Source organism: Balaenoptera musculus, chromosome 3, assembly GCF_009873245.2.
Source record: "Balaenoptera musculus isolate JJ_BM4_2016_0621 chromosome 3, mBalMus1.pri.v3, whole genome shotgun sequence".
NCBI lineage: Eukaryota > Metazoa > Chordata > Mammalia > Artiodactyla > Balaenopteridae > Balaenoptera > Balaenoptera musculus.
In genome coordinates this window covers 154,122,714-154,136,526 of record NC_045787.1, presented here as the reverse complement: position 1 = coordinate 154,136,526, position 13,813 = coordinate 154,122,714, and the positions used below count along the sequence as shown (strand labels likewise).

Here is a 13,813-nt window from a genome sequence, read left to right as displayed (position 1 = left end):
CTACCCTCATAAACCAGGACTAAGGCAGCAACTCACCAAGCCTCACTGTCTGGGGCAGGTACACAGGCTCCCCAGCGCCTGCCGCGCCCACTGCGGCCACACGGAAGCGGTAGGTCTCCCCGGGGGCCAGGCCATCCACCAGGCACTCGGGCCCGGGCACCAGCTCATGGCACAGCTGCCACTCTCCTGTGGCCGCTGCCTTCATCTCTACCCGATAGCCACAGAGACCGCCTCCGCCGTCACTCGTGGGAGCCACCCAAGACAGTGTCACGGAGCTGCCAGTGCGCCCCACCACCTCGGCGTCCTCTGGGGGGTCGGGGAGGCCTGTGGGGGCGGGCAGGAGGCACAGGGTCAGTGCAGAGGCTGGCAGTCGGCACCTGCAGCCCTGCCCACCCTGGGGTCTGCTGGTGGGGCACAGTGTGGTCCACCCCTCAGAGTCCTGTGAGCAGCTGTGCCCCACAGCCCAGCCTTTCTGCGGGGGCGAGGAAGGTGCGTTTGAGTCACAGGAAGACTGTGTGCCTAGAGGCCACCCAGCGTGGGGGGCCACGGAGAGCCCCAGCAGCCTCTGAAGCTGAAACCTCCTGCCCCCCGACCTGTCTCCCCGAGAGCCCTGGACCCGAGCTGCAGCAGGCAGACCCAAGCCACCCACCCAGCACAGTGAGCCTCGCAGAGGCCACGGCATCGCGGGCGGCGAAGGTGACCTCGCCGGCGTGGTGCGGCTGGGCCCGGTGCAGCAGCAGGGTGTGCTGGCTGCCTTCGGCGGTGACTGTCCAGTCTGCGTCGTCAGGCTGCACCGAGGCTCCATTTACGTACCAGGTCGCCTCACCCACCGGCACTGTCTCGCTGAGCGTGCAGCTGAAGCTGGCCCGCCCCCCGGCCAGCACGGCCGTGTCCCGGGGTGCCTCCAAGACCTCCAAGCGCCAGCCTGCAGGGCGGGGTGGGAGTGTGAGCTCAGGGGCCAAGGGGCGGCCTGGGGCGGGGGGGGGCTCAGAGACACCCATGCCACCCCCTCCCGTAGCCCCCGAGAAGAGGAGGGCACCAGCCTCAGGTGGGAGTGGCCTCAGAGATCAACGTCCCCAAGGCTACCACCCCATGCTCCTGTGGGCAAGTCTCAGAAATCGATGCCCTTCCCAGAGGCCCCAGCTTCCCCCCCCCCCACCCCGCACTCCACCCCTGACCAAGCAGCTGGGTACCCCGTGGGAGGGGTCTCCGAGACCCACGCCCCACTGCTGCCCCAGCCCTGGTCTACTACCCATAGCCAAATATCCAGTGAGAGGGGTCTTGGTAACCTATGCCCCCTCCTAGGACCCCACCCCCCTCGCACCCCACAGTGTGATGTCCCGTGGGAGGGTTCCAAGAGGCTCATGCCTCCTGCATCCCTGGCCTCAGCCCCTCCCCCTGCACCCAAGCAGTGAGGTATCCGGTATCTGGTGGGAGAGGTTGAAGAGTCCCAAGTTCCCACACAGTGGCCCTAGCCCACCCACCCCCGCCCCCTGCAGCGTGTGATACTTGGTAGGATGGGTCTGAGAGACTCACACACACCCTGTGGTCCCAGCTCCACCCCAGCGTCCCTGCAGTGGGTGATCCCGTGGGAGGGGTCTCAGCGACTGACCGCCCCCCTACATCCCCACCCTCCCACACTCTTGCAGTGGGGTATCAGTGGGAGGGGTTGCAGAGAACTACGCCCCCCCTCCCCGTGGCCCCAGAACCGCCCCCCTACCCCTGTGTCGTGGTATCTGGTGGGAGGGATCGCAGAGAACCACCCTCCCCCCTTGGACCCAGCCCACTCTCCCGACCCCACAACTCTAACCTCGGACTGTGAGGAACGCAGATGTCACCATGTCCCCCGCCAGGAAGGTCACCCGGCAGCTGTCTTGAGGCCGCAGGTTTCTGAGCAGCAGCAGGTGCCGCAGGCCGTCCTCAAAGTAAACCACCTCGGCGTTCTCAGAGGTGCGCACCGGCTCGTCATCCAGCAGCCAGGTGTGGGCGGCCACCTCCGGCCTCGACAAGAGGCACTCGAACAGCGCCTCACCGCCCTCAGGCGCCTCCACGTTTTCCAGGCCTCTCACCACAGTGTTCTTGGCTGCGGAAAGAAGGTGGCTCAGGGCGTTCTCAGGGCTTCTCCTGCCCAGCACCCCCAAGAGTCACGTGGAAGAGCCCCCCTCAGGACAAAGGGCCTAAGAGAATGCAGCCAGATGGAGGGCGTCTGGGTGTCCACCTGAAGGAGCCACACAGGGACCTCCTGAGGATGGGCCCTGCCCATCCCCGTGCCATCACCAGACCTGCGGCTGGGAAGGAGGGTCCTCCCCACCTCACACGTAAGAAGCCTCACGAATGTTCGTTCACAGACTGAAAATTCACTGGCGGCCACAGCTGGGCTCAAACCCAGATGGAGGTTTACGCCTCTCAGCTTTGCTGCAGCATGGGGCTCTGGAAAAGTGTTCCATTCCTTTCCTCCCCCAGCCAGGCTGGCAGACCTGTTGGGCTGCTCCCCTCACTCACTCAGACCAGACAGACCTCTGCCCTCACTTTCAGCCTGACCTAATTCTCTTGTACACACAGCCCAGGGGTCAGTAATAAGCAGCTATGCATTTTTCATGGAAGCCATGATGTCAGGACTGGGCATGCCAGGTCCCAGATCCAGCTCAGTGCCTGGTCCCCAAGGGCTTGCCACCTCCAAGAGCCAATTCCCATGACAGGCCACCTGGACCCAAGGTGATCCAGTGGGCTTCAAAGTCCACGGGGGCTTCCTGAATGAGGTGGATCTCTGAGGATGGGTAGGGGAGGTGTCCAGACAAGGGAAGAAGTAAGAGGGGACACCATGATGGGACTGAAAAGGCATTCGTGCGGGGGGCAGCAGGGAGCCAGGCCAGTGGGGTGAAGGACGTAAAACAAGGTGGGGGGGCAATAGGCAGGGGTGAAGTCAGGCAGGAAAGGAGCACCACATCACCCAAGGCTGTACAGGATGCTGGGGAGGTCTGGCCTTGACCCACACGACAGCAAGGAGCCACTGCGGTCACCGAGGGGGTGGCAGCTTGGCCAAAGCTCCAGGCCCACAGCCCCAACTGCTGTCTGGGCTATGCACCCCGAATGGAACCCACACAAAGCCCTGATGCTCCCTCCTAGCTCATCCACAGAGTCCACACACCCCTCAGGCAGGGGTGTCCACTCTGGACAGGGGTCCCCGAGGAGTTAAGAGGGGAGGGCATCTCAGAGCAGAGGACCCACGGGGCCCATCCACATCCCTCTCCTTGCCACCCTCCTGGCCCTGGTATGCTCACATCACAGACCAGACTCCCCCCATAACCCTGGCTCCTTTCCTCCCCAGGTCAGGACTGACAGAACCAACGGGGACCTAGGAGTGCGTCCCACATCTCCACTGTGCTTGGATGGCTGCGACCAACCCCACCAGGGCTGCAGCTGCTCTTGGCCGCGATGAGATGGGTCGGGGGCAGGGAGAAGGCTGGGCCTGCAATCAGCGCTGGAGTTCACCCTCCTTAGCTCCTATCCAAGGATCAAGGCTGCTTTATTTCTATAAAATCCCAGATATTAAAGCAGCAGTGGTGAGCCCCTGAGGTCTCCCTCCTGCCATCTCCTGCTTCTCTGCATTTTGTTCTCTACTCCCTGCCTGAGGCCTGAAGGCTCTGCCCCAGATGCCCACAAGCCCCCACCCCCGCTGCCTCCTTCAGGCCCAGGTTCACACTGCAGCCCCTCCCCACAGCTCTTCTCACATTTTCCTTCAGCTCCCACAGGAATGTCACCCCTGAAGGGAGAGAGTTTTGTCTGTTCGCTGCTGTGCCCCCAGGGGCCAAAAAAAACAAAAGCGTTTAAAAACTTAAGTTATTGAACTAGTGTGTGAATGGGGTGTGAGCGACCTCAGGCGGCCGGTGGCCCAGACCAGGTCCCACCTGCTCTTCCCAGCTTGGATGGCCTCCTGACAACTGCCTGACAACTGCCAGCTCACTCACCACTGGGAACATTTCAGGTTTTCCCAAATAGAAAGTAGCTTCAGCCAAATGGCACCTCCGGCCCTGCGGACCTGCAGCCCATTGTCTGCCCTCCTTGGCCCCCCATAGGGTATCCTGGCTGTGCTGCAGATAGGGAAGTGGGGCTCAGAGCGTCCTCTGAGTGACCAGCCCGGGAAGGGGCAGAGCTGGGGTCTGAACTCAGTATTCGTGGAGCTCAGCCCAGTGGCCCTCCTCTGCTCTAGGACAGCCCCGTCTACGGCCACACAGGCCCCAGACCTGCCCACCCACCTGCTTGCCTGCAGGCTGCCTCCCCGCCTGCCTCTACCTCCATCCCGCCCCGACAGGGTGTTCTGGATACAGATTCTTCAAGCAGCCTCTGCCCTTGTATTTTCTATCTGTGCTGTCCTGACGGGCTGCTTTGGGAGGAGAAGGGGTCTGGGTGGGTAGGCTCAGAGCCTAGGATCTGCTTACTGGGAGCCCGTCTTTCTAGCACGCTGTCACTGCCTGTCATTTCACCATTATGGCTCTACGTGAGCAGCACCATAGCTGTGCTGGGCCTGGGGCTGCCCGCCAGACAGCCTCACCTTGCACTTGCAGCAGGGCCACCACGCGGGTGCCCGCGGCCTCACAAGTATAGATGCCGCTGTCGCAGGGCAAGGCCGGCCTGAAGGACAGCCTGGCCACGGTCCAGTCCTGCTCTATGATGACACGGCGCCCATCAGCGCACACCTCCTGCTCGTCCATCTTCCACGTGGCCTGCACGGGCCGTGAGTACTGGCAGAGGAGTTCAGCCGGGCCACCCTCCTCCACTGCCAGGTCCTGCATGGCACTGACCACTTCCACTGTGGGATCTGTCGGCCGACAGGCCAGGCACACGTCAGCTGGAGCAGTGTGACTGAGGCCCACCCACCCTCTGCAGTCAGCATCAGCGACTCAGAGGCAAGCAAAAGCAGGGCTGTGGTAGAAGGGGGACACACCCCGGTGACCCAGGGCCCTCCACGTGGGGCAAACCTTGCCACCATACACCCCCGCCCACAGCAGACTGTTAGCTCAGTCTCCGTCCACTGGGCCTCTCCTAGCCACTGTTTCCCCTGAGCCCTCACTTCCTCTAGCCCAGGGCGCATGTTGCCCCAGTAGGACACAACAACCACTCCTGAAAGCCCTTGGGCCCATTCGGGCTCCACAGCTCCGATGGGAACTTGGCACCCCGAGCCCAACTTATCCCTTCTCCAGGGGCCTTGTCGCCCGCCCCCTCAGGGCTCCCATCCTATTTCCATCTGCTGAAATCTTATCAACAAACGGTTTGCCCCTCTGACCTGGGCAAACGTCCACATTTATTCTGCAAGAGCACAGAGGAGGCCAGTTGACAAATATGCCAGTCGAAGCCACACTGGGCTGCTGTGCCAGAAGTGCCCAATGCCCCCACTGGGAGTGGGCTGAGGGGGTTCCGTGGAAGCCCACCACCCTCCCCAAGGACTAGCTCTTTCCCAGAAGGGTGCAAGACCCTGACCAAGCCAACAGCACGGGAAGCAGCTACAAGCAAGGACAGTGCAGGCCATACCCGGGGCTGGGAAAGCTGCTTTCACCTCCAGGCTGCTCTCTGGGCGTGTGACTGAAGGAGGGGCAACTGCAGAGTGGTGGCCAGGTGGGCAACTGTGCCCAGGGCCCTATAAGCAGGTGGGAATGAAACTCCAGTTTCACTGCTGAGTCCGGCCTTCTTTCTCATCCCCCAGGTGGGACTGCAGCCTGCCCACAGTGCCCACTCATGGTACACACGGAGAGATGCCCAGTCTGTGTGTTGGGGGCCAGTCCCTGAACCCCCACCCTGGGAGCCCGCAGGAAGCGTGCAGGGGCAGCAGGGGCAGAAGCTCCAGCATAGGGCAGGGTTCCATCGGCTGGTACCTTTGACCAACAACTTGGCCCTGGAGACCAGGGGCCCTGCCCGGAAGGTGATGGTGCCTGAGTCAGCGACCCCCAGGCCTGAGAGCGTGAGGGAGTGGAAGGTCCCATCATGCACGGAGATGGCACTCTGGGGGCCGTCCTGCAGCAGGGTCCCATCCAGCCACCAGTGGGCCTCCGGCCCACCCGCACGGGACACCTCACAGGAGAACGTGGCCACCTCCCCCGCAAAGACGTCCACGTTCTGTAAGCCACGTACCAGGCACGGTGCTGCCTCTGTGCAAGAGGACGAAAGGAGGGGAGCTGGGGGTGCCCTGGGTCTGTGGGGCCACCCTGAGGTCCACCATGCTGGAGGCAGCCTGGGGCTGGGGTCTAGAAATTTATCCAGGCCAGCTGGCACCCCCTGCTCACAGAATGAGACATGGAGACCACCCATAGTGAGCCTGTGGAGAGCCAGCTCAGCCCCCCTGCACCTCACAGCCCTCTTCAGAACATGTTCGGTTTCATCAAAGGAGACCAATGACCTGCATCTCACCCTTTTCAGAAGGCAGAATTAACAAGCCCCAAGTCCCATGGCTGCAATCTTTATGGGGTTCGTTGTGGGATAGAGAAGAGAGGTCATGGGGTCCACCTCTCTGAGAGGGAAGGGGTCTGCTCAGGAAGTGAGCCTTCCTTCCTGGGGGTGTGGAAGCAGATGCTTCTCCCATCCCCAGAGGGCCATTTGTCCAGATGTCCCCTAAGGTCCTTTTGGCCCTAAGATTCTGGGGCCCTAATGCAAAATGGCAATTTCCCCCTGACCTGTCACACAGCAGGGCGTGAGCCCAGGGGGTTTCCCAGATGCCTGCTCTGTGTCTGCACACCTGCCCCAGCCAGGCTCTCCCTCAGAAGCCCTCCACGTCCCTCCTAGGCATGCACCATCAACTCTCCAGTCCCAGGCCCACACCAGCCCCTCCATGTTCTCCCAAGAGTGCACATCTAACTGTATCCTCAACCTGCTCCACCAGCTCCCCATTCCCATCTTCAGCACAGTTCCCAAGCTTGCCCGTATCCCACCAACCACCCATCTGCACAAGCTCATGCTCATGGCTCTCTGCCTGAAGCCACAGCTGCTGTCTGTACATGAGCCAGTTCGCCCCAACTGGGGACACTGGGTTGAGAGGGGCCAAGGCACTTCCCTCAGTGGGATCTGCAAGACCCAACCCAGCTCCATGCTGCCTCTCACAGACACCCACTCTGATGAATACATGAGGCCCTTCCTGGCCTGACTCTGCTCAGGACACACAGGATACTGCCCCTTCCCATCATTCAACTTGAGGGCATTGCACTCTGGAGACTTTCCCAGCCCCACAGACCACATGAAGACTCGGGGTGGGGACACCTGGGACTCAGGACACACTGTCTCCATGTACAACTCCCCCAGCAGATTGGGGACTCCCTGAGGGCAGAGCTGCAAATGGCCCCTCTCGAGGTAGATAGTAAATATATGATGGACAGATAGTGGATGGATGAGTGGATGGATGGGTGAATGGATGGTGGATGGATGGACAGATAATGGATAAATGATGGCTGGCTGGATGGCTGGATGGTAGATGGATAAACGGATGGATATGTGGATGAATGGGTAGATGGTGGACAGATGGATGGATGGATGGATGGATGGATAGATGGATGAATTAATGATGGATAGATGGTGAATGGATATATGTATTGATGGTAGATAATGGTGGGTGGATGGATGGATGGATAGACGATGGATGGTGGATGAATGGATGGATGCTGGATAAATGGATGGACGGATGGATCGATGGATGGATGGAATAGAGGGGTGGATGGATGCATGCACGCATAGATGGATGGGTAAATGGTGGATGGGTTGATGGCCAGTGGATGGTAGATGGACAGGACCAGTATGAGAACCAGGAGTAGGACAGCAAGGGAGGGTCTCTCATGGCCAGGTATCCAGAGATGACTAACTCTGGGGACAAGGTATAACAAGTTGAAGGTCCTTAAATCCTATTTGCATGTCTGGGCCCAGGTACACTATGCCCCAAACCACTCACGTGTCACAGGTGTGCTATTGTATCAACATCTGGGAGCCTGTCAGGTATGCAGGTGTGTGTAAATGTGGACAAGAGCACACAAACCTGCATCACAAGGAGTAGCTATATGGAGGGAACAAGTCCAGAAGGCCCTGCTTCCATCTCAGGGCCCAAGTCCCCAGCAGCCAGACTCCCCATCTCCCTCCTACACACAGCACTGATCCCACACAAGGACCCAACACACACCAGAATTTCTCAGGCTGATCTTCACTAGCCCACTTCCAGTGGCTTTAGTGGTCAAGAGTGGAAAACTGCCACCCCACAGCAAGATCACTGCTGGAAGGCTCAGGTTTCTGGCCTTACCACCTGCCAACAGTTCCTTGAGTAGGGAAACATGGGCACCTACAAGCAGGAAGGCTGGGTATAGGAGAGGGCTGCCCACCTGTGACCTTCAGCTGGGCCTCTGAGAGACATGAGCCCACTTGGAAACTGATGGTTCCGGCATCTTCAGAGGTCACCTGTGGAAGCAGAGATGGGGGCATCAGCCCGGCAGTGCCATGTCAACCATCTCTACTTTGCAAGTCCCCAGCCCAATTCCACTGGAGTTGAAACCTTCCCTCTCTCCTACCCCTGGGGGGTGGGAAGGCCCCTGGACGCATTGCGGGGTACAGGCAGGTCTGGGGAACGCCACCTTGTGCAGGGTGAGCAAGTGGAGTGTGCCATGCTCCACTGTGATGTCGTTCATCTCGTTGGTCTGCAGGGGCACCCCTCCCAGGGCCCAGCGGGCCTCCTGGCCCAAGGCCCTTGACAGTCGGCACTGGAAGTGGGCGTCCTGGCCCTCGCTGAGCTGCACATTCTGCAGGGGCTCCAGGATGGTCACCTCAGGGGCTGCATGAGTTGGGGGAGGGGTAGAAGCATGGCATCAGCCTCTGTCTGGGATGCCCCTCCCCCACCGTCAGGAGCACCTCCCAGTCTCCAGGGTCTGCCCCCAGCACCCCTGCCCCAATCCCGGAAGACAAGCACACTGGGCACCACTCTACCCCAACATCTTGGGTCACCCCAGAATCATTCGTTCACCACCAGTTCCCCACCCTCAAAGGCAGGAAACCTTGTCATCTATCACTGTCCCTTGACAGGGCCTGGCCCAAGGAGGACCTGGGTGTCCTGGCCCCAAGCGCAGTGAGCAGTGAGGCCCAGTTCCTGCTACCTGTGACGGTGAGTTGGGCAGAGGATGTGTGGAGGCCCACGTGGAAGGAGACAATGCCCGCATCCTCGGGAGTCACGCTCTTCAGCCGCAGTGTATGGGTGTGGCCACCCCGCACGGCCACTTCGGTCACCTCATTGCTCTGCAGTGGCAGGCCCTGGAGGCGCCACTCCACATCCACGGCCTCAGCCCGTGACACTTCACAGCTGAACTCTGCTTCCCCGTCGGCTTGCACCTCGGTGTCAACCAGGCCCCGCACGATGGTCACCTCAGGCTCTGGAGTGTGGGCAAAGGGGGCCTTTACCAGCCAGGTCAGAGAACCTGGGCCAAGCTCCCATGCCCCCCGCCCCAGCTCACCTCCAGGAAGCCCTCCCAGGCACTCTCCTGCTCTTCTCCTGCCACACAGCCTCTATCTGCCCCCCTGTGAGATTCATCACCCAGTTTGCTCACAAACACAGCTCCCTACCATGACACTGAGCTACTGGGGACAGAGCTGGGGCTGGGGGCACCTCTGTTTGGAGGAAGCGGGCAAGGGATTGTGGGATGGTGGGCTGCTTTTGTTCCTTCCCCCCCCACTGTGGCCAGCCCTGCCCTGGCTGGGACATCAGGGGGGCAAGACCTTCAGAACAGACAGGCAGGAGCTCACAGAGGGTGGCCCAGACCAGGCTGCCCCACCTGCTGGCAGGGGCGGGAGGCAGGGCAGTGTTCAGGGGCTACGGTTTCCTCACCGTTGACGCTCTTTTCTAAGGGCACCAGCACCAGAGTGGTGCAGAGAACGCTTGTAACCCCAGGGGTCTTAGAGCCACCCCAGAACAGCACCCGGCGAGAGGGGGTACCGGGGTGGGCCAGGTGTGCCCCCAGGGCAGCTATGTGGGGAGTGGGTGTGGCAGGGAGGGCTCACCTTTGACTTTGAGGGAGGCCAAGGTTTTCTGGCTGCCCACCATGCAGGCGTACTCGCCCGCGTCCTTGGCCTCAAGTCCGTGGATCAGTAGCTCACACGTGGCCCCCTTGCGTCGCATCTCATACTTGGGACTCCCTTGCAGTTCCACACCCTCCTTGAGCCACAGCACGGGGGCTCCAGGCTCTGAGTCATTCAGCTGGCAGCACAGCTGGACCACACCACCCGCCTCCTGCTCTGCACTCTGCAGCTCCATCTTAAACGTGGGCCTAGGGGCTGGAGGGTCAGGGAGGGGCTCTTAGGGCTGCTACTCAAGGCGCCTGCCAGCTCCATGGGGGCTGAGGGGCCCGGGGAGGGCAGGGGTCCCGGGAAGCTCACCGCGGACAGAGAGGCTGGCAGTGCTCTGTGCATGGCCTGTGTCGCAGGTGTAGTGGCCGGCATCCTCCTGCTCAGCACCGTGCACCAGCAGCTCAGCGGCTGTGCCCTCCAGCACCATCTGATACTTGGCACAGGGGAAGAGCTGCAGGGAGCCCTTGCGCCACTCCACGCTGGCGCCTGCCCGGCTCAGCTCACAGCGCAGGTGTGCCGTTGCGCCCTCGTCTACCTCCTGGGCCTGCAGCTCCCGAAGGAACCTCACGGGTGCAACTACAGGGGTGAGGGAGAATGTGAGGGCAGGTGCAGGAGCAGCTATGGGGGCAGGGGGGCCCAAAGGCGTGCAGCTAAGGTGGAGGGGTAGCAGGGGGAAGAGCTTCAGGCCAGGTCTGCCCCGCGTTGCACACAGGAGCCCATGTCACCTCCAGGGTGGAGGTGCGGCCCTGACAATCCCCCACAGTACGTGGGGCTGGCCTCGGGGCCCACCTGTGACGGTGAGGGTGGCGCTGGTGGCCTGGGAGCCACAGGTGCAGGTGTATTCTCCAGTGTCCTCCCAGCGCAAGTCCCGAAGCACCAGCTCTGCCATGTGGCCCCGCTGCTGTGGCTCCCAGCGCTCGTCAGCCTGCAGCTCCAGGCCACCCTTACTCCAGACCACAGCAGCGCTAGGCTCAGACAGCTCACACCGCAGGCTGGCTGAGGTGCCCTCCTCAGCCTGCAAGCTCTGCAGTGGCTTCCTGAACACCACCTGTGGGGCTGTGGGGTGGGGGTCAGGGGGTGGAGGGGAGAGAGAAGGTCAGCCCCAAGGCTGGTGCCCAGACACCCAGCCAGCAGACTGGCACCCCAAAACCCAGTGAGACCCACCCAGGGCCTAGGCCAGGTGTGGCCCATGTCTTCACCCCAGCTGCCTGACCTGCGCAAAGGACCCAATGCCACAGGCTCCTGGAGGCTGGGGGTAGAAGTGGAGTCATGGGCCTGGGTCCACTCTAAGGGGAAGGAGGGATTGAACTGGCGGCTATGAGAGGAGCTCTGGATCTGACCCAGGCTATTCTCATGCTGACCTCCACCCAGAAAGCCGACAGACAGGCCTGTATCCCTCCAGGTCATCAAGGTGGGGGCAGGGGATCTCCTTGGACCCCTAGGGCGGGGCCATGACTGTCAGATCCTGACTAGAGGCTTTGGAGTATAATGAGAAAGTTGACTGCATTATGACGGGTGGAGGGAGGGGAATAAGGTGGGAGTTCTATCCTTACGGTGAGGGTAATTATTTGAGGTCATTTGGCTGGAGATCAGTACGCAGACACAAGGACACCGAACAGAGCCCTAACTGGGGAGCACAAGGCTGACATAAAGAAACTGCACACGGCACAGAGGAGGCAAGCACTCATGGGGAGCCAGTGTGGGCACAAGAAACAAGGGCACAAGTACAGGCTCCCAAGTAAGTCCACAGGGCCATCTTTACCCCTAATGGTCAGCGTGGCAGAGGTCCTCTCCTGCCCGCACACACAAGAGTACTCCCCGGCATCCTCCTCAGTCAGGTCATGGATCTCCAGCTCACACACGGCTCCGTCCTGCCTCAGGCTCACTCTGTCTCCAGCTCTGAGGGTCTCAGGCCCCTTCCTCCACTCCACAGGGGCTGTCTTGCTCAGCTCGCAGTGCAGCGTGGCCGTGGCCCCTTCTGTGGCCTCCTCCTTCCTCAGACCCTTTGTGAACTTGGCAGGCAGGCCTGGAGATGGTCAGAAACACACAAACACTATCACGCTCTCTGAACACGCAGAAGAAACAGGATGTGGATAGTTCATAGAAGATACAAAACCCAACTGGACACCGACCACCTGCTGGGTGTGCCCAGTACACACAGTGGACTGTGACATTTAAAGGTCCAACCTGTACATGTGCCACACAGCAGACAGGGACCATGACAGGGACAACAAAAGAATTATGGAAGGAAAAGGATAGTGAGACAGCAGAGTAGAAAAGGAAACTGAGAGCAGAGAGGTGATGCAGCCACCAAATGCCAGTCCACGTGGTCGCATGTGGTCTTTACCCCTGACGGTGAGCGTGGCTGAGGTCCTCTCCTGCCCGCACACACACGAGTACTCCCCAGCATCCTCCACGGTCAGGCCACGGATCTCCAGCTCACACACGGCTCCGTCCTGCCTCAGGCTCACTCTGTCTCCAGCTCTGAGGGCATCAGGCCCCTTCCTCCACTCCACAGGGGCTTCCTTGCTCAGCTCGCACTGCAGTGTGGCCGTGGCCCCTTCTGTGGCCTCCTCCTTCCTCAGACCCTTTGTGAACTTGGTGGGAAGGGCTGGGAAAGTCAGAAAGACACAAACACTATAACGCTCTCTAAAGGCACAGATTAGACAGGACATGGACATCACAGAGAAGACACAAAACACAACTGGACACGGGCAATGTGCTGGGTGTGCCAAGCACACGCTGTGCACTGCGGCTTCCCTCAGCCCAGTCCGTTCAATGTGTGCTGTGACACCTTCCGCAGACTCCTCAGGCCGCACGTTTGTACGAATCTGCTGGGCAAGGCTGGAGAGGGTTGGACGGTGTGGGGAACATCAGATTCTCTGGAGATTATTGGGGGACAGCACATGCCTGGATGGAGTAAAAGACACAGACACTAACAGGAAACAGGACAGAACGTGCAGTGACACGAGGGGTGGAAAGTAGCTCAGATGCTGGTTGCTCATGGCTCACACAATAGCGCAGAAGGAGGAAGGAATTCCATGGAGTTATGGGAAGAGGGTGGCACTGAAACGAGGACGGTAGGGGGAATAAGTGCAGGGGGATGCCATGAAGTCAATAATTGGACACCAAAACACAGCTCTGCTTCACCACATGGGTCTTTACCCGTGACAGTGAGTGTGGATGAGGTTTTCTCCAGACCACACACACAGGAGTACTCCCCGGCATCTGCCACAACTAGGTCACGGATCTCCAGCTCACACACGGTCCCATCCTGCCTCAGGCTCACTCTGTCTCCAGCTCTGAGGGTCTCGGGCCCCTTCCTCCACTCCACAGGGGCTGTCTTGCTCAGCTCACAGTGCAGCGTGACTGTGGCCCCTTCTGTGGCCTCTTCCTTCTTCACACCCTTTGTGAACTTGGCAGGCAGGCCTGGAGATGGTCAGAAACACACAAACACTATCACGCTCTCCGAACACACAGAAGAATCAGGACGTGCACAGTACAGAGAGGACACAAAACCCAACTGGACACCGACCACCTGCTGGGTGTGCCCAGTACACACTGTGGACTGTGACATTTAAAGGTCCAACCTGTACATGTGCCACACAGCAGACAGGGACCATGACAGGGACAACAAAAGAATTATGGAAGGAAAAGGATAGTGAGACAGCAGAGTAGAAAAGGAAACTGAGAGCAGAGAGGTGATGCAGCCACCAAATGCCAGTCCACGTGATCA

At 60.3% G+C, this 13,813-nt stretch overlaps 1 protein-coding gene across 1 annotated transcript in view; it reads right to left on the bottom strand.

Moving 5' to 3' along the window:
• The window catches only part of LOC118892570 (obscurin-like), a gene marked incomplete at its 5' end in the record, with an annotated part of 122,302 nt that overhangs the window by 57,937 nt on the left and 50,552 nt on the right, over window positions 1-13,813 (bottom strand). Inside the window, 14 exons of the mRNA XM_036847318.1 lie at window positions 37-324; window positions 650-925; window positions 1,811-2,083; window positions 4,553-4,819; window positions 5,871-6,143; window positions 8,349-8,424; window positions 8,598-8,794; window positions 9,114-9,386; window positions 10,012-10,284; window positions 10,387-10,653; window positions 10,867-11,133; window positions 11,840-12,103; window positions 12,425-12,688; window positions 13,243-13,506. Of these exons, the coding sequence (XP_036703213.1) occupies window positions 37-324; window positions 650-925; window positions 1,811-2,083; window positions 4,553-4,819; window positions 5,871-6,143; window positions 8,349-8,424; window positions 8,598-8,794; window positions 9,114-9,386; window positions 10,012-10,284; window positions 10,387-10,653; window positions 10,867-11,133; window positions 11,840-12,103; window positions 12,425-12,688; window positions 13,243-13,506 (3,522 nt within the window). The remainder of the gene's footprint in view (window positions 1-36; window positions 325-649; window positions 926-1,810; window positions 2,084-4,552; window positions 4,820-5,870; window positions 6,144-8,348; window positions 8,425-8,597; window positions 8,795-9,113; window positions 9,387-10,011; window positions 10,285-10,386; window positions 10,654-10,866; window positions 11,134-11,839; window positions 12,104-12,424; window positions 12,689-13,242; window positions 13,507-13,813) is intronic.